This window comes from Gracilinanus agilis, chromosome 6 (genome assembly GCF_016433145.1).
Source record: "Gracilinanus agilis isolate LMUSP501 chromosome 6, AgileGrace, whole genome shotgun sequence".
Classification (NCBI taxonomy): domain Eukaryota; kingdom Metazoa; phylum Chordata; class Mammalia; order Didelphimorphia; family Didelphidae; genus Gracilinanus; species Gracilinanus agilis.
In genome coordinates this window covers 219,722,626-219,743,639 of record NC_058135.1, presented here as the reverse complement: position 1 = coordinate 219,743,639, position 21,014 = coordinate 219,722,626, and the positions used below count along the sequence as shown (strand labels likewise).

Genomic DNA, 21,014 nt, shown 5'->3' with positions numbered 1-21,014 from the left:
AGGCATCAACTTATTTTTGTAATAGAGAAAATGGGTAGTCTGTCATAATAATTTGGATTGGATGAATGCTACTAAAAATGGAATGGATTATGGAGTAGCAGGAAAATACTTTTTACACCTTCATGGGTCTAAGCTAAGTGAAAAAAATTTTATCAGCAGAATCTGAATCAGCCAAATATCATAGGTACAGCCATACTCCCTGAATGAATTGGCATTTGTTTAGTACTTTTTGTTTTTGAGAGTGCTTTTCATTATCTCTTTACTGTATGTTGCCTCTGAACATCTGTTAATTGTGAACGTGAAGCAGATATCTCTGTTGTATTTGACAGCACAGGGGAACACTGAGTTATGGTTAGCTCCATGTTGAAAGGACCAGATTCAGAATCAGAAGACCTCTGCCACTTAGTAGCTCCATAAACCCTGGGCCAAGAATATCACTTGGTTCACTTTATTCATTCATATAATATAGTTAGGATATGAGGCAGCATAAGACATTGGAGAGATTGAGCTTTTCAGTCCAAGGAATCTTGCTTTGAATCCTGATTTGCTGCCTGACACCTATGTAACTTTAGGCTTCGAGCCTTCTAACTCTTCTAACTCTAGGTCCAAATGATTGCCTTGTACCCTACTGAATATTTTGATTTTATAACAACATCATAATTGGGAATTAGGAATATGGGCTATAGCTTTGTGTCCTAGCAAAGTTTTCTATACTATTATTACAGGATGACTGAATAATGATAATAATAGCTAGTGTGTATGTAGAGCTTTAGGGTTTGCAAAACACTTTACAAATATTTCATTTTATCCTCATGAGATAGGTGCTGTTATTGTCTCTATTTTATAAATGAGAGAACTGAGGCAAAAAGAGTTAAGTGATTTGCTGTTGAATAAGAGCTTAATCTTATTAGTTTCAACCAGATCTTAACAAGTTGAGTAAAGTTTTTCTGCTAAACTATTCTGAGGAAAAAAACCCAGCAATAATATTAACTCAGATTGATAAAAAGTGCTTTATGTAATGTTTGCATTTTAACCCAGTCACTTTTTATTCTTTTAGATTTCAGCTCATTTCTTTTGGAGAAAATACTGAAGTTAAACAGAGGAAAATGTTTTCCTTTTTTTTTTTTTTTTTAACTTTAAATTCTGTCAGTATTGCTGATCACATTTGTAGTATGTGTTATGTTTTTTTGCTTTTAGTTAGATGTTAGCAGTTTGTAGATTTTTCACAGATTGTAAATTAAGTTATAGAAAATAGCTTATAGCAGTAATTTGCCACAGATTTTAAGAAAAGATTATTTAGCTTCAGTGTTAACAATATGTTAGACATCTAGGGAAATATGATCAAATATGAAATGGACCTTGTCCTAGATGAATCCAGTGGGAAGACTCACAGAGTCTCAGAACTGGAAGGGATTCCAGTAAGTATCCAATTTTACCTCTAAGTAGGATTACCTTAAGTAACTTTTTTGACTAGTGCTGTTCAGCTTTTACTTGAAGACCATCAGTAATTGGAGAATATATTAATCTCTTACAGCAACTCATTTAATTTCTTAACAACTTCCATAGATGTGAAGTTCTTCCTCATATTGAGAATATGACTCAAATGAACTAACTCATTCTCAAAAGATGAATATTTTAATAAACTAAATTTAATGGATTCTAAGACCCATGGAAAGGAAGAGTAATAACAAAAAGACAGCTTATATTTCTACAGCAATTTATCATTTTCAAAGCATGCCCTCATAGGGCCCTGTGAGGTAGGTAGTCCATAGAGTACTATTATTTTATAAAGATTGATGTTCAGAAAGGAGAAGTTACCTGAATCTAGGACTTGAACCCATGATCTTCTGCCTCCAAGTCCATTATTCTTTCTGTGATAACTTTCACATCAATCAACCCACAAATATTTATTATGTACCCCATATATATCGTAAGCACTGTTGGGTGCATCACCAGGGATACAAATAAAATGAATGAGACAATCCCTTCTTGAAAGGAGCTTATTGGGGCAGTGAGGTGGCTCCTCGAGATGGGAGGTTTTGGGTCCAAATCTGACCTCAGATACTTCTTAGATGTGTGACCCTGGGAAAGTCACTTAACCCCCATTGCCTAGCTCCTACTGCTCTTTTGCCTTGGAATTGATACTTAGTATTGAGTCCAAGATGGAAGGTAAGGATTTAAAAAAAAAAAAGAAAAAAAAAAAAAAGAAAGGAGCTTATATTCCTTTAGAGAGACCAAAACTTAAATTTAGAGGATGCACAGAATGAGCATATACAGTGAAGTGAATAAATTCAGAGTAATTTAACTAATGAGTTAGTTTGCTAGTGAAGATACTTGCTAATGGGATCATGAGAAGTTTCATGTAGAAGATAGTGTTTGAGTTGTGTCTTGAAGAGAAGAGTCTTATGATAGGGGAATGAGGAGTGAATTTACTATGGGTATCTCAGTCAGAATGTGTGTCAGGACTCATATCCAGATTATCTGGAGAGATAGTTTGGGTTCAGTAAAATTTCAAAAGCTTATCAGAGGGGGCAGCTGGGTAGCTCAGTGGAGTGAGAGTCAGGCCTAGAGACTGGAGGTCCTAGGTTCAAATCCGGCCTCAGACACTTCCCAGCTGTGTGACCCTGGGCAAGTCACTTGACCCCCATTGCCCACCCTTACCACTCTTCCACCTATGAGACAATACACCGAAGTACAAGGGTTTAAAAAAAAAAAGCTCATCAGAAGAGCTTCTAGGTGGCACAGAGGGTAGAGCACCCACCCAGGAAGATACATCTCTGTGAGTTCAAATATGGCCTCAGAAACCATGTGACCCTCCCTGGGTAAATTGTCCTGCTTGCCCCAGTTTCCTTATCTGTAAAATGACCTGGGGAAGGAGGTGACAAACCACTCTAGAATCTTGCCAAATGGGATCATGAAGAGTTGGACATGACTGAGAAACAAACTAAACAACAAAAAATGGAGGAATTTGTTATTTGATCATATAAGCAGTAGAAGCTTTTGTAGTTTATTAAATTGGGGAGGAGGGTGACATGTTGAGAACCATGACAAGTAATAGTCACTTTGGCAGCAGTATGAATTTGGGGAGAGAGCCTTGAGGCAATTAGGCCATTGGAATAATCTAGGCAAAAGGGAGATAAAGACTGTACCTATGGGAGCAGCTAAATGGATTGTATAAAATTATTTAACCATTATAAAGCTTTCCTTAAAAAATAAGCTAACTTAATCAAAAGTGGGATGTGTGTGTGCATGTGTGCACACACATATGCCTGCACACTTTTTCATGTTTTTGTATATTGTCCTAAAGCTGTTTTTATATTTTCTATTGAAAGTTTTTGAAGTGATTATTTCCCCCTCTTCCAGAAATATTTTGGAGGTAATCAACATAGTCTGGAAATTTAAATGTAGTCAAACTTATTATCATAGTTGCTCACAATTTTACAATTCTTGATGGTTTCTGGTAGCACCAGTATGATGTAGTGGAAAGAGCATGGAATTTGGAGTCAGAATACTTTTGTTGTACTTAAAAAAAATAAGAGTTTGGTGTTCCTTTTTATCTTTTTTTTTTTTTAAACCCTTGTACTTCGGTGTATTGTCTCATAGGTGGAAGATTGGTAAGGGTGGGCAATGGGGGTCAAGTGACTTGCCCAGGGTCACACAGCTGGGAAGTGGCTGAGGCCGGGTTTGAACCTAGGACCTCCTGTCTCTAGGCCTGACTCTCACTCCACTGAGCTACCCAGCTGCCCCCTGTTCCTTTTTATCTTAATTAAGTTTATTCATTTAATGTTATAAAAGTCTTACTGATTTGCATTGGCATAGCAAGTATTCTCTTCATTTTACAGATGAGGAAATGGAGATTCCTATATATTAAGTGACTGGTCCAGTGTTACGTAGTTATTTAATGGCAGATCCTGGCTTAGAGCTTGAATCATTTGTGTCTTAGCTCTGTGTTCTTGCCATTATATGACAGTTCTCTAATGTATAAGGAGAATTTTCAAAATGATTTGTCTTTCTGGGTATTTGTGACATATTTGATTTTAATTAGAAGTCATCTTACTGAATTCTGAACTTATTTTCTTGAACAATATAGGTATTGGATGGTGCTGAAAGCCAATATTCAGGAATGCAGATTGGACAGTTACAGGATGAAGATGATGAGACATCAAATGTTCTCCCTGATGAGACTCCAGATAGTTTCAGAGACTCTACAATTGGTATGTTGATTTCAGCTGATGAAAGAGCAAAACCAGAGAATTTTTTCAACCTAGACATTTTGTATTATCATTCTTTTTGATTTACTTTTTCTGTGGTCAGTCAATGAGAAAGTAGTACCTACTGTGTTCCAGGCATTGTGTTAACTGTCTCATATACAAAGGCAAAAGTGAAATAGACCCTGCCCTCAGGGAGCTTACTTTTTTCCAGAGTAATCTGTACGTATATAATTGTATGTTTGCAAATATGGCTCAAACAAATAGAAGGCACTTCTGGGTTGGGATGCCCTAAGACGTAAAGGGTGTTAGGAAGGGAACATGTAGCAGCTGAGCTTGATGGAGCTAAGGATTCTCTTTTAGGTTATAGTTATATGTCTATTTGTATTTTAGTTGTAAGCCATTGGTAAGTTTATTAGTTAACCACAGTCATTCTTTGAAGCACTTCAGCAGCCTCATCTCCTGAAAAGCACGGGACATAGTAGACAGCCATCTGACAGCAGCGTCGACAGATTTTTATCAAAAGATGAAGCTGCGGAGCTAGGTGATCATGAAAGCAAGGTAAGGTAGAGAACTTAAAATGTGTAGATAATGATTTCAAATTGTTGAAAGGAGTTGGATTTCTAATACCTTTATTAATTTATTTTCTTATTTTAAAATTTTCTTAAAAACTGAATTTTATTATTTTCCTGTTAACAAACATTTCTTTTTAAAAAGAAAAATTTTAAAAAACATTACCTGAGTATTGGTTCCAAGATAGAAGAGCTGTAAGGGCTAGACAATTGGGGTTAAATGACTTGCCTAAAGTCACATAGCTACTAAGTGTCTGAAGTTAAGAGTTGAACCCACTGTCTCCTGACTCTAGACCTGATTGTGAAATCCACTGAGCAGCCTAGCTGTCCCTACAAGCATTTATTTTCATTTTTCTTTCTCCTCACTCCCCTAGTTGAACCACAGTGTTAATAAGAACAAAATAAAAGTTACACAACAAATATATGGTCAAGTGAAGCAACTTTTTTCATTGGCTGTCCAAAAATTTATATCTCATTCTGCTTTTAAAGACTATATCATGGGATAGCTAAGTGGATAGTGAATAGAGTTAGGCCTTAAGTCAGGAGGTCCTGGGTTCAAATTTGGTCTCAGATACTTCTTAGTTGTGTGACCTTGATAAAGTCACTTAACTTCTATTGCCTAACCCTTGCCCTTCTGTCTTAGGATTGTTACTAAGACATAAAATAAGTTAAAAAAAAAAAAGAACTCGCTTTTCTCAGAAAGTGGGTAGTATGTTTTATATTCATTCCTTTATTATAATGGTTTGTCATCTCATTGATCAGAATTCTAAAGAATTTCAGAGTTGTTGCTCTTTATGATCTTCTGTAAATTGTTTTAGTTCTGCTCATTTCACTCTGTGTTAATTCTTATAAGTCTTTCCAATTTCTGTGGAAACTCTTATTTTGCCATTTATTATAGTGCAATGAAATTCTATTACATTCAGATAGCATAATTTAAACCTTTTTATTACTTTACAATGAATATTCTAGCTTTTATAACACATTGCTTTTGTTTATGCTGGTCCTCTGCCTGGTAAATCTTCCTCTTTCCTTTCTGCCTACCTAAATCCTTCTGATCTTTGAGGATTAAAATCATATCCTTTCTATTCTGCCATTTTTTTGTAGACTATACCCTAGTGATCTTACTCTGCTAAACTTCTCTACCATTTATTATCTATTATTCATTTGCTTGCACAATCTTATTTCTTATATTCTATTCAATACATAACCATTTAGGATGTATTTTTTTTTAAGCACTGTATTGAATTGATTGCTGAATCTATCATTTAATCTTTTGAATTAACTTTTTAGGTGCTTTTAAGCCTTATCATTTGAACCAGTTTGTAAAAACTCCTTGAGGACCTAATTTATTTTTCTTTGTGTTCTGTACAGTGCTCGAAAATATTTATAGGTTGGTTTGTCTTATAAAGGTAGTTAAAAATATACACCTTTTTCCCCCCTTCGTTATAGCCTTCTAGAGTAAAAGGAGATATTGGACACTTCACTGATACTAACTTGGCACCTTTAGTCCATTGTGTTCGGCTACTTTCTGCTTCCTTCTTGCTCACTGGAGAAAAAGGTGGTAAGTTTAATTGTAAATTGGAATGGCAGAATCCTTCTGTGATCCTTCTTTCTTGATGAAGAGATGAGCCTGGGCTCTCAAAGGAATTCTTGCAGGTGTTAAAATGGTAGAGAGGTTTGAAGCATGGTCCTGGAAGAGACCAAAGCTGGTATTCAAGAGCTAGTCTAAGTAAGCACAGAGAAGCTAGCTTCATCAGGAGATTGGCCATGGCAGCCCATAAAATGAAGAACAATACAAAATGGCGTTGGTTCCTTGAATGCTCTTCCATGGCTTAATGGTGGCGGTAGACTGGCAGGGAAGAGAGAAGAAGACTTAACAACTTTAATCTGTTTATTAGTGCTCCACATGTGAGGTTTTATTAATATAATCAACAAATGGGCATATTGTTGGAGAAGCTCATTCATATTAATGTCCACATTTTCTCCCCATATGAAACAAGAAGAACAAAAGACTGTGACTAAATGGAAGCTTGGCTCATAGGGATTTCTTGTAAAAGCAAAGAAAGGAGTTGGTGGAGACAATTTATTGTATGCCCAAAGGCAATAAGAAAGTGATTTAGGGGATATTTGGTTGTCACATGAAAAAATTAATGGAAAGAGGATAGCATTATGAATTAAAATAGAAAAGAATTACAGAAATTATTAAAGCAAACTATTTTGTCAACCACAGATAATGGAACCATTAAACTTATCTATAGCTTCAAAGTTTTAGCTATACGAATATACTCCAAGTGGAATGCCATTTGAGGGAACAAAGATGGGGAAAAAACTGAATTTGGACAAAGTGTGTGTAGGGTAGGTTTGTGCTGGAGGTGACCCTTTTAAGTTTTTGAACAGTAGACCTATTAATTATCTGAAGTGTATGGGAAGATGATAATCAAGGTATGGAAAAATTTTAGAATTTATTAATATTTAGAATCTAACTGAGAGGACAACAGTAACTACTGAATCATGTGTCTACTTTCTCATTTGTATAGAATCTTTGTGGGGAGTCATTTATATACAAATTGAAGATATCTTAGAAGAGGATATTTTAAAGGAACTAATTTATTTTCCCAAGTGATATTCAGCAGTGGATCACATTTTGTTGAGACTATAAGATGTTAGGTTAATTGTTTATTGATTATGAAAAAGTATTTGATTCTGTAGCTTAAAATGTAATACAGGATTTTTTTTTGACAAGGTGTCTGCTATCCACATATTAACATCATTTTGGATTCCTTAAAAGATGTAGCTTCTGAAATATCCCTATTTAGTCATCTATTGATGACAAATATTAGAGAAGGTATAAAACAGGGAGATATATACTCTCTAGTGATGATAACAACTATAGCAACTATAGAAGACCCAATGTAGTGACCAAATGGATGAGAGATTCCATGCAGCTGCTGAGGTCCTCTCAGTGACCCCATTTTTGGATACCATTGTGCTAATTGCACCAAATGTCCCAAAATTTCACAGAACCTCCTTTTAGAAACCTAAAATCACTCAAAGCTGTTTGGCCTGAATATCTTCACAGGAAAAGACCAAATGGATAAAGAATGGTTTTTTATTTATTCATCTATTCATTTATTCATTCAATCATTTATTAATTTATCCATGCATTTACTTATTTATTTGTCCATCCATTTATTTATTTGTTTGTTTGTTTGTTTGTTTTAAAGCTCTTACCTTCCGTCTTGGAGTCTATGCTGTGTATTGGCTCCAAGGCAGGATGGTGGCAATGGGGATTGAGTGACTTGCCTAGGGTCACACAACTGGGAATTGTCTGAGGCCAGATTTGAACCTAGGACCTCCCGTCTCTAGGCCTGGCTCTCAATCCACTGAACTACCCAGCTGCCCCCAAGAATGTTTTTAACATGGTTTCTATAGACAACTTATAAATAAGCTTGTCCTTTACTATGTATATCTGGAACACTCAGTTGAGGTAGATAATCAATTTGGTCCAGAGTTTAACAAGAAGAAGAATATTCTTTTTTATATTTTTTATATATCCTCAAGTTTTCCATGAAAGCAAAGGCCCATATTTTTTCTCTTTTGTAGTTATGTTTTTTCTTAAATTTTCATATTTTATTTTTAATTTCATGTAAAAACAATTTTTAACATTAAATTTTTTTTTGAACTCCAGATTCCCTCTTTCCCTCCTTCCTGTATCTCCTTCTTGATGTGGCAAGCAATTTGATATTGCTTATACTTTGGCAATCTTGCAAAATTTATATCCTTATCAGCCATGTTGTAAAAGAAAACACAAAAAAAATAAGGAAAAATAAAGAAAGTTTAAAAAATATACTTCAATCTGTATTCAGACTTCATCAGTTCTTTCTCTGGAGGCATATATTATTTTTCGTTATAAGTTCTTTAGAATTGTCTTGGATCATTATATTGCTGAGAATAGCTAAGTGTTTCACTATTGATCATTGTACAGTATTGCTGTTACTGTGTTCAATATTTTCCTGGTTGTGTTCACTTTACTTTGCAGCAGTTCATTTAAGTCTTTTCCAGTTTTTCTGAAAGTATTCTACTCATCTTTTCTTATAGCACAGAAATACTCCATGACAATACTCCATGACAATCATATACCACAGTTTTTTGCCATTTCCACTTGATGGACATCCTTTCATTTTCCAGTTCTTTGTCACTGTAAAAAAAAACAACTGCTATAAATATTTTTGTACATGTAGATTTCGTTTCCTTTTTTTTTTTTAAACCCTTACCTTCCGTTTTGGAGTCAGTACTGTGTATTGGCTCCAGGGCAGAAGAGTGGTAAGGGTAGGCAATGGGGGAGTGACTTGCCCAGGGTCACACAGCTGGGAAGTGGCTGAGGCCAGATTTGAACCTAGGACCTCCTGTCTCTAGGCTTGGCTCTCAATCCACTGAGCTACCCAGCTGCCCCCTTCGTCTCCTTTTTAAAAAAAATCTTTTTGGGATACAGACATCATAATGGTATTGCTGGGTTAAAGGGTATGCAGTTTTAGAGTCCTTTGAGTATAGTTCAAAATTATTCTCCAGAATGGTTGGATCAGTTCACAACACCAACAGCACATTAGTGTGCCAGTTTCTCCACATCCCCTTCAACATATGTAATTTTCTTTTTCTGTCATATTAGCTAATCTGATAGGTTAGGTGGTATCTCAGAAGTGTTTTAATTTGTATTGCTCTAGTCAATAGTGATTTAGAGCATATTTTTATATGATTGTAGGTAGCTTTGATTCTGAAAACTGTGTGTTTCATATCCTTTGATCATTTGTCATTTGGGGAATAACTCATTCTTATAAACTTGACTTCTCTTTATATTTGAGATAAAAGGCCAAAGGCACATCTTTTGAATACTAGCATTCTCTTGGTATTGCTATATGGAAGGGAAACATAATATACAGTAGTCTCTGAAGAATTATAAATGTGTATCACACAGAATTCAATTGAAAGAGACATGGTGGGTGTCCCTAGGCTGTAACATTAAGACATTTCAAAGAATGAGACTAAAAGATATAAAGCAGTTGTACTGTAGGAAGAGAAGAGACATTGGTTCCATGCTGAGAGCTGACAATTGGATAGCTGTAGTTACCCTGCTTGGTACCTTTATTATGAATGTGAAGAGAAAGCAAGGAAAGCCCCTAGCACAGTAGAGTAGGGGTGGTATATCTGTGGGGAACTTATGGAAGGGAATAGAAGCAAGAATTGTACAGGATGGATAAGCACGAATAGGTTGTGATCTGCATCATTGTAGAGAACTTCCCAAATCACTGACATCATAGATCCAGTTAAATATTTGAGACTGGTAAATGCACAGATGAGGGTGAATGAGCATGAACTTCTTGTGGCAGTCATATACTTGGCAATCATTCTCCATCCACATTCTTTAAGAAGTATATATGCAGGGGGCAGCTGGGTAGTTCAGTGGATTGAGAATCAGGTCTAGAGATGGGAGGTCCTAGGTTTGAATCTGGCCTCAGACTCTTCCCAGCTGTATGACCCTGAGCAAGTCACTTGACTCCCATTGCCCGCCCTTACCACTCTTCCACCAAGGAGCCAATACACAGAAATTAAGGTTTAAAAAAAAAAAAAAAAGAAGCATATATGCAGCAGAAGAAAAACATATGATTGATCACATGGTTTGATGGGGATATGGTTGGGGATGTTGACTTTAAGTGATTACTCTATTGCAAATATTAATAATATGGAAATAGGTTTTGAGCAATGATACACGTAAAACCCAGTGGAATTGCTCGCCGGCTCCAGGAGGGGGGAAGTAGGTGAGGGAAAGAACATGAATCATATAACTATGGAAAAACACCCTAAATTAATTAATTAAATAAAAGCCAAAAAATGAAAAACAGAAAAAAAGTATATATGCAGAAGTTGGGACACTAATGCATTGCTGGTGGAGTTGTGAATTGATCCAACCATTCTGGAAGGCAATTTGCAATTATACCTAAAGGGCTTTAAAAGAATGCCTGCCCTTTGATTCAGCAATACCACTACTAGATTAGTATCCCAAAGAGATTTTTTAAAATGGGAAAGCCTCTGTTTGTACAAAAATATTTATAGCTGCACTTTTTGTAGTGGCAAAAAATCAGAAAATGAGAGTATTTCCCTTGATTGAGGAATGACTGAACAAATTGTGGTATATGATGGTGATGGAATACTGTTGTGCTATAAGGAATGATGAACTGCTTGATTTCTATATGAACTGGAAACATCTTTGTGAACTGATGTGGAGTGAAATGAGCAGAACCAGGAGAACATTGTACACAGAAAGTGAAACAATTGTAGAATGATCAAATATAATTGACTTTGCTACTAATAGCAATGCAATGATCCAGGAGATTTCTGAGGGACTTACAAGAAAAAATGCTATTCACATCAAGAGTAAGAACCGTGGGAGTAGAAATCCAGAAGAAAACATGTGATTTATCACTTGTTTATATGGGTCTAGGATTTGGGATTTAGGTTTTAAAAGATCACTATTTCAAAAATGAATAATATGGAATAGGATTTGAGTGATAATATATGAATGACCCATTGAAGTTGCTTGTTCACTCTGGGAGTGGGGAGAGAAAAAAAGCAAGAATCATGTGACCATGGGAAAAATATATATGCAAAATTAAAGGGCTAGATTTTGTGGTTGAGTTTCTTATTCTGATAGAAGGCTGGTACTGAGGCTAGTGATTAGAAGTTTCTGAGAGGAAGGACTCCCCGAGATGAATGCTAATTTAATAGTTGTTTTTTTTTTCTTAAAAATTGAAATAAAATTTTCTTAAGCTGAATGAGATCAATTTTGTCTTTTTGAAGCATTGGTTCCAGATAGGGATGTAAGAGTAAGTGTGAAAGCTTTGGCAGTGAGTTGTGTTGGAGCAGCTGTGGCCCTTCATCCTGAATCTTTCTTTAGCAAACTCTACAAAACACCTCTTGAGACTATGGAACACCCAGGTATGTTGAAAATTCCTTTTTTACTCTAATCCTTAATTTGTAAATTATTTGAAGTATACCATTTTAATAAAATAAAGTTGTATTTGGTCAATTGGCATTTTATAGTTTGTATCCACATATTCCCATGTTGCAGCAGAAATAATAGGAATATTTTTAGTAATTTGTACAGTCAGCCACCTATGAAAAATTTCAGTGGTAATGGTTTTAAATTTCTGCATTCTTTTTAGAAAAAAATGTTCCTTGGAATATTGGAAAAGATGAAATCAAGAAACATAGTATGTAATGCAAGATTTCTTGCATTTGCAATATTACCCTAGGCAATCCTGTCAGTTAGCAAAATGGAACTCTGGCTTGGCAGGTGCCATCCCAGGTGGCAACTAACAGTTGGTCTGTGACTATATAAGGCCCTGCAAACCCAACCTTGGGGTTCTGATTTCCTTGACCTCACCCAGACACCCAGCTACCCCTGACTTTCCCTTGGGGACTCCGGGAGGTTGAAGGGAGGAGAGTTGTGGAACGTGGGCAGGAATTAGTTTAGAGTAGTCTAGTGGTTAGGGACATCCCTAGAACAACTCAACAACTTTATTTGTTTAGCTGGTGGATCAAATAACATCAGGCCAGTGTCAAGTTATCTCTGGCTGAGGGCTGGTTCCCTCAGCCTGACCTTACCTTCTAGGTCCATAGCCAACACTTGCCAGCTTTGCCAACAAGCCCTAGCAACAGCTTCATAAGACCTTGAACCCTCTTAACTTTAGTTTTCCCTTTCCAGTTTAAAATAAATCCCTTAGCCTAAATCTGTGAGTTCCTGTAATTCCTTCAACATCACCAAGGCTAAAGAGACTGAGGAGAGGAGAGAATAGGAGAGGAGAGGAGAGGAGAGAATATTAAGAAGCTGAGGTTACTGTGAAGTGGAAGCTAAGCCTCCATTGTAACCAGGAAGTTGAGCCACATTTCCTGCTGGGTTCTGCTCTCACCCAGTAGGAAGGCAGTTACTTCAGCAGGGAGGGGCCACCCACTCAACACCTTAAAGGAACCTACAGTTAGCAGTGGAGATTGACTGGGCACCACAGCTGAGGCTGCTCATCACTGATAGCTCCAAATCTCCTCCTAGTTTAATTACAGGCTCCCAGGCCCCTGGTGACTCACATTTACCACCAGCATCATATTATCCATAACATTTCGCGAGCACAGTTAGGTTAATACCTACATAAATAATATTCCAAATGGGTCTTGCTAGGCTGTTATTCATAGTCTCCAGNAGGAGAGGAGAGGAGAGGAGAGGAGAGGAGAGAATATTAAGAAGCTGAGGTTACTGTGAAGTGGAAGCTAAGCCTCCATTGTAACCAGGAAGTTGAGCCACATTTCCTGCTGGGTTCTGCTCTCACCCAGTAGGAAGGCAGTTACTTCAGCAGGGAGGGGCCACCCACTCAACACCTTAAAGGAACCTACAGTTAGCAGTGGAGATTGACTGGGCACCACAGCTGAGGCTGCTCATCACTGATAGCTCCAAATCTCCTCCTAGTTTAATTACAGGCTCCCAGGCCCCTGGTGACTCACATTTACCACCAGCATCATATTATCCATAACATTTCGCGAGCACAGTTAGGTTAATACCTACATAAATAATATTCCAAATGGGTCTTGCTAGGCTGTTATTCATAGTCTCCAGCTTCTCCATGCTTCTCTATTGGGATGGTTTTTCAGAGATCTCTTAGGTAGGTAGAGATAGATCTTTCCATCTGGTTGGCATTGGATGGTGACAACTAATTTACATAAGAGATCTTGCCCAACGGGGTTTGAAGGGCAAGATAGTTGTAGGCCCCTGGTGACTCACATTTACCATCAGCATCATATTATCCATAACAAGTAACAGACTTATACCATATTGCAATAATAGGAAGGCTTCTTGAAAAGAAAGCTAGGAAGATTATTTAATATGTTTGAAATGCGTTATTTTGAATAGGCGATTCCTAGAAATCCTTGCCACCCTTTTGTGTGCTGCATTCTGTTGGTTACATTCTTTTATAACTTCAAATCGTGAATTATTTAAGCCTTCTCCAAATTCACATTCCTCTCTTGTTTAGGTTTTTGTAGATTTAGGCTGGTGTTCAAAGTATGGTTGTGTTTTCAAGAATTTTTCCTGATTATAAAAACTTTAACTGGATTTATAGTTTGATGGTAAAGAAGCTTATATATAATAGTTGTTTGATTTATTTCCGTAGAGGATCAATATGTCTCAGATGTTTTGAACTATATTGATCATGGAGACCCACAGATCCGAGGAGCTACTGCTATTCTTTGTGGGACCATTATCTACTCTATTCTTAATAAATCTCGCTTCAGTGTGGAAAACTGGTTGACAGCTGTCAGAAATTCAACAGGTAAAGGCAGACTTCTTAAGTTGTTACCTACATCAAATATCTTGTTTAAAAATGGCCTTGAAACACTTGTATTTAGATTTGTAGAAAAACATTTTCAACCTTTTTATTTAGGTAATACCTTTTCCCTGGTGGACTGTATCCCTTTATTGCAGAAAACTTTGAAAGATGAATCTTCAGTTACCTGCAAGCTGGCTTGCACAGCTGTGAGGGTGAGCATTATTCTTTCTATCCTATCCTTTTTATATGAAGATGCTCCATTGTGAATAGGGCCTCATTATCTGAATGTTTCTCAGTGCCTGATTGATACTTGTGCTGTCTTATGCATACAACTTTATTTACTGGAATGAGTATTAGTTTTGATCCCAGAAGACATAGGTTTTAGTCCATTTTTTAGTTGTGTGCCTCTGAACAAGTTATTTTAATCACTTTATATCTCAATTTTCCATAAAATGAGAATTTGCTAAAAGAATTGTTTTGAGGATCAAATGACATTAATGTCTGTCTAGGATAGAAGTGTCAAATTCAATTAAAATGTGATTAGGAAATGTTTAATAAAATAATAAAATTCAGTGCAACATAATGTTAATATGTGGTTTTCTAAGTCAATATATGACAGAGATCTGTTTCTAGTTGATATAATACTACATTGGTTCTTTTTTTTTTTTTTAATATTTAAACACTAACCTTCCATCTTGGAATTAATAGTATGTGTTGATTCCAAGGAAGAAGAGTGGTAAGGGCTAGGGAGGGAGAGTTAAGTGACTTGCCCAGGATCATGCAGGTAGGAAGTATCTGAGGTGAAATTTGAACCCCAACCCTTCCATCGCTAGGCTTAGCTCTCTATCCACTGAGCCACCTAGCTGCCTTGAAGGGCACTTGTTCTTAATCTTTTTAGCATCATGAACTAGTGTCAGTAGTGAAACCTATGAGCCTTTTCTTAGAATAATATTTTTAAATGCATAAGGTAAAATATGATTACAAAGGAAACCAATTATGTTTAACTAAAATTATCAAAATATTAAAATAACAAGTTCACCAATTCCCAGTTGAGAACTCTTGGCCTAGGGGACTCTTTGTTATTATAAAACTATGTACAAATGTGAGCTATGGTTTCTGGCCAGGGTTAGTAGCACATAATAAACTAAGGACCAAATAGAATAGAAAAATATTAGTGAAGATAAGGAGTATAATTTTTTAAATAGTTCCTTCACTAAGTATAGTTACCAGTATAATTCTTAGTCGCTGTTTAGGAGAGATATTTTTGTTGATCCAAATGAATGTTATATCAATTATCCCCAAATGCTAACATTTGAGTTGGTTTTGATTTATAATTATCCCAACATACGGGTATTTGATTTGGTTATGTTGTGAAAATGACTATCATATTGCTGATGTGTAGTGTTGTAAGTAATACTCTATAAACGTTGAAAATTCTTGTTTTTTCAGCATTGTGTCATGAGTTTATGCAGCAGTTGCTTTAGTGAATTAGGATTACAGTTGATCATTGATGTCTTAACTCTGAGAAATAGCTCCTACTGGTTGGTCAGGACAGAACTTTTGGATACTCTTGCAGAAATTGACTTTAGGTAAGTGATTATGCTTTTAGTGCACTGTTAATTCACTCACAGAGATATAGTCAATAGACTTCTATAATCTGGCATAAAAATGGAAAGCCCATTTGTTAAAACAGGCATATTTCTACAAGTTTGTCACTCTTAGTTTTGTTTTTTTATATTGCCAAAATTTCTCCCCTTGTTTTATCTCTTCCAGGCATTCTGTTTGAGTTTATACCCAAACTTTATTTTACTCTGAGGCGTTGCTCATAGATATTTTAGAGTCATTCTCTTCTGTACTTCCTGTCACCATGATAAGTTCAGTATGATAGGGTTCTTTTTTTGTTTTCTCATTTTTTTTCAGCCTACTTCCTCACTTCAGAGTTGGTATTATTAGAGCGGGGCTCTGCAAAACCTCCAGAAGGGAGCTTTGGTCTGTTCCTGTTCTTTCTACTTTGGGTATTGAGTGTTGTATTACTAGAACTTCAGCGATAGGCTGGAGACCTACCCGCTTTCAGTACTTCCAGAGTGGTCTGATTCACAGCAAAGTGTTTTCTGCCCTGGCCTCCCCGCCCCATGTATGAGCTCTGCAAATTCCTGACCTTGGTTTGGATTTGAACCAGAGCAGATACTGTTGGACTCAACACCAGTTAGCCAGCTAGGAATTTTGCAGATTCAGAGGGACAGAACTTCAGGTTCTCCTTTGGTCTGGATTTACTTCCTGAATCATTTTTCTGCTGCTTGGTCCAGGTTTTGGAAATGGGATCCCATTCTGCATCTATGGGCTGAGCCCAACTCCTGCTATTGCTGCTGGCTTTTGAACTTCCTCTTTTCTCAGTGTTCTACCTGGAACTCCCTCATTGGAAATACTGCATGCAGGCTTGTGACTCACAGTGGGGGAGAGGGCAAGAAAGCTGCCAGTGGCCACTTGTTTGCATTTCAGTATCTTATTTTATTTCTGGTAATGCCCCAAGAGGGCATAGGGCCTCGTTTTGGGCTGATGCCCAGCTTTTCCCTGAGTTTTCTATGATATGCGCCTGCTTCAATCCAGTCCTTTGTGTCAGCAGGCCTACCTGAGCTGACTTAGGCCTGACTAAAGATACTTTGTGAGTTTTTCTGGATTTTTCCATCAGGATTTGTTCTGACACATTTTCTAGATCTATAGAGTTTTGTGGACAGGAGCTTGGCTATATTGCTTCTTGCTACTCTGCCAACTTGACAATCGCCCAGTAGCTCTTCTTTCCAGACATGCTTATTTTTTATAATTTTGCAACATTTACTTTTGATTGTATGTATGTGTGTATGTATGTGTGTGTGTGTGTGTGTGTGTATGTGTGTGTGTGTAAAGGACATTGTTCTTTCTGTTCACATTTTTTGTTTTCTTTGTTTTTCTTTCTTCACTCTACAGCTGTTCCTATAGATCTTTGTATGTGTCTCTGTGTTCATCCTTTTCCTAATTTCTTGTATGTAGTACATTAAGTATTCTAGTACATTCATGTCCCACAGTCCAATTGATGAGCATCTACTTTGTTTCCAATTGCTTTCATAACTATAAATATTTTGGTATATATGACGACTTTCTTTTTTCAGTGGGGTATAAACTTACTAAAGTAGTAATCTTTGGGCTGAAGGACCTGCATATTAAAATCACTTTATCTTCATAATTACAAATTGCTTTCTAGAATTGAATAGAATATTCATCCACAGCTTCATGAGCAATGCACTAGTGTTCTTATCTTCTTGAAGTCTCCCCAACATTGACTTTTATGACTTTTTTCATCTTTGCTACAAATTATGGATTTCTTTAAAGGAGATTTTAGTGTTTTGCCTCAAATTTTTTTTTGAGCAAATGTAGGTATAGTTAGTTGATTTTTCATATCCTTAAAACTTCAGATTTTTTATGAAAAAGAAAAAGAAACTACATCTGTATGCCCCCATCAGTCTTTTCATTTATCAAATTAAATGCTATGTATTATCTTAGTTCTTATATTAACATTTTTTCTCCTTTGAGAAAGAAAACTTTCATTTATCAAATTCTAATTTTTTTTGTCCAGTTTTGCAAAGATTTTAAAGTATTGAGTATACATTTTTGAACTGTTTCAAGATTAAGTGAATGATGCTATATTGCCTCTTAGATTATGAAAGCAGTTTGATAAAAGCAATAACTTTCTATCCTCTCCATTAGTGAAATGGATTCTTGTAGAATTTAATAAAAGGATTAAAGGTTAAAAAAAAGGAAGATGTTAGTGGGTTGTCAGGCATGTTGTTGAAAAGATGGCTTTGTCTGTGAGTTGGACTGGATAACCTCTGATATCTCGTCTGTCATGACTTATTCTTCGAAAACAAGGAGACTTTTTGTCATTTTGAGTTACTACCTATAACAGCTTTATTTTCAAGTATTCTCTTCCTTATTACCTCTTTGTTATTTTTCTTTTTTCAGGTTAATTAGCTTTTTGGAGGCAAAAGCAGACCATTTACACAAAGGATCTCATCATTATACTGGGGTAAGCAAACTACTTTCTGGTGTAGTGGATTTTTCATTTTATAAGAGTAGGAATTAGATAGTGCATCATAGATAGTTCATAGTGTTTAAATTCTTTGAGTCCACATTATTTGATTTCATTTGAAGGTAGTGATCTTATTTTCACTGTTGAAACTATTCAACATCTAGAAGATGTGGGCCATAGAACCCTGAGTTGAGTTTGAAAGAAACTTTCTCTCCTGGATAAGTTATTTAACCTCTGTTAACCTCAGTTTCTTCTTTCAAATGGGGATACTAATAATAATACTACCTACCTCATAGGGTTGTTGTGAGAATAAAATGAGGTGACATGTAAAATGTTTTATAATCCTTAAATTGCCCTTTATAAATGATAGCAATAATGTTATCATGTATTCAGAGATTTTCTTGATGATTTTTTGTATGTTAATTCATAAGGCCCAGAATAATTTGCTTCAGTTAATTTAATTAACAATAATTTCATTAATATTTGACCAAAAATACTTTACCTCATTGTATTGTCATGAAACAACGTATAACCTTACATAACCAGTTGTCCATTAATAACATTGTTCATAGGAGACTTAACTGAACTTTGGTAATATTACTTTGTCTAATAACGTGCTTCTTTATAATGTGTTAAAATGACAAATATTTTGCCTGTCCTTTGCCTAGATTTACATGAGCCAATAAATCAGTTGTCCTCTGGCATTTCAGATCAACTCAGGATCTGGGTGCAGGTTTCTTTTTTTCTTCTTGTTTTTATTTCCTCAGATGGTTGCGAGAAGCATACTTTATGAATCTTCAAGACACTACCTAACTGTGAAGTATGACTATTGTTTAATCTTTCTTTTCCTTTCCCCAAAGCTTTTAAAATTGCAGGATCGAGTGCTCAATAATGTTGTCATCTATTTACTTGGAGATGAAGATCCTAGGGTGAGACATGTTGCTGCATCTTCATTAATAAGGTATGAGCCACAAAGATGTGAACTAAAATCAAAACAGATTTAAATGCTCAATTCAGGGGAACAGAAGATCTTCTGTTAACCATATATGGGCTTTTCCTTGAATTACTAATTCATTGGTAATTCTGAATTACTAATCCATCTATTTCAGAGAGTGATTGAAGTAATTTTTAAGAACACATTTTAAAAACTCATTTGGTTTCTTTGTTGCTAATATGTTTCCAGTTTTGTATTTCTCTAATCCATCCTGTTTGTAGCTTCCAAAATCATCTTTGCAGTTCATAGCTTTGACTCTGTTACTTTTCTGCTCAAAAGCTCTTAGTGGCCCCTTGTTTCCTAGAGGAAAAAATATCCACATTCTTGAGTCTAGTATTCAAAGCCCTACAGTGTTTCCAACCTACTTTTGTAACTTGATCTCATACTAGTCTCTTCTTATGCTCTCATCTTGTCTGACCTTTTCCTCTTTCCATACATTTTTGTGGGTGGTTCTTCATGCCTGGAATTTCTCTTTCTTTATCTTGATCTATTAATGTCTTTTTCTTCCTTCAAGGTTATCATCTTCTTATTCTCTTTCCTGATCTCTCAACTGAAAATGACTACATCAAAAAAACAATGTAAAGACTGCTTTGCTAAGTGGTAGGGAAGGTAAACAGTTTAGTAGGAGAACCCACTATCTGCAGTATTGCACATGGGTATTAGACAGATCAAAGGAAGTGATGTGTGATCCCTGAGGAACAAGTCACTGGAAATTAGGAAGGCTTTGTGGATGCCATGACATTTTAATTGGACTTTCAGTGATAGAAATTTGCCAAGTGAAGAAAGGGAGGGAAGAGTTTTCAGATTAAATCAGGAAGTCTTATTCATTTTTGTTTTGTACCCTTTTGATGGTCTGCTGATATCTGTGGATGACTTCTTAAAATATGTTTTTAAGTGCAAAAATAAAATATTTAGGACTACAGAAGGAGCCATTATGTTGAAGTATTTGGTTATCAAAAGATTTTAAAAAAACAACTTAATTGTCCCCATATTAAGAACCTCTGGGTTATAGGCAGCTAGATGGCTCAGTGGACAGAGCTCCAGGCCTGGAGTTAGGAGGACTAGCATTCAAATATGGCCTCAGACACTTGCTAGCTGTCTGACCCTGGGCAAGAAGTTACTTAACCTAGTTTGCCTACCCCTTGCCCAAGTGTCTTAGGGTTGTTACTGGGACAGAAAATAGGGGTTTTAAAAGAACCCCTGGGTTAAAAGAATATAATCAAGGAATGGGAACTTGATTACAAAACATGTATGTATGAGTGGATGGAGGGTGACTTAGTTTGGTTGAAATATAGTGTAGTGTATATGAAGGAGAGTAGCATGAAATGATATTTAAAGGATATTTTTTTGCTAGGTTTTGGGGGTTTTTAACTGTCAGGCACTTGGTGGGCAGTTGGAGATGTGGACCTTTTTTAGTAGAGTGGTAGCTAGGTCTTTGTTTAGGAAAAATTACTCCTTTATTGCTATGATGGATGGACTGGAGGGGCTTGGAAAACCTGTCAAAAGTCCCTTGTTTTTATTAACAATGTAAATGAATAAATCACCATTCAAATAGCTAGGCAATCAGCATCATTTGTTTGCTCCTCTATTCATTTAAGTACCATTCTCTTTTTAAAATATATGTATTTTGACTTGTCTTTTGTTTTCATATCACCTAGATTTCCCCTTAAGTATTTTCTTTTCAGTGAGCCATCCCTTAAACAAAGAAATTTTTAAAAAAAGAAAAAAATTGAGTATAACTGATCAATGTTTTAAAAAATTTGATGTTATACGAAAAGTTCTATGATCCTGACTTCTGTAAAGGAGTGA

The 21,014-nt window shown here is 36.0% G+C and overlaps 1 protein-coding gene across 1 annotated transcript in view; it reads left to right on the top strand.

Annotated features, from left to right (window-relative positions):
- The window catches only part of HTT (huntingtin), a 196,843-nt gene that overhangs the window by 44,961 nt on the left and 130,868 nt on the right, over positions 1-21,014 (top strand). Inside the window, exons 15-23 of the mRNA XM_044681771.1 lie at positions 4,091-4,214; positions 4,651-4,769; positions 6,230-6,341; positions 11,633-11,770; positions 13,993-14,151; positions 14,263-14,360; positions 15,598-15,737; positions 18,145-18,208; positions 19,072-19,172. Of these exons, the coding sequence (XP_044537706.1) occupies positions 4,091-4,214; positions 4,651-4,769; positions 6,230-6,341; positions 11,633-11,770; positions 13,993-14,151; positions 14,263-14,360; positions 15,598-15,737; positions 18,145-18,208; positions 19,072-19,172 (1,055 nt within the window). The remainder of the gene's footprint in view (positions 1-4,090; positions 4,215-4,650; positions 4,770-6,229; positions 6,342-11,632; positions 11,771-13,992; positions 14,152-14,262; positions 14,361-15,597; positions 15,738-18,144; positions 18,209-19,071; positions 19,173-21,014) is intronic.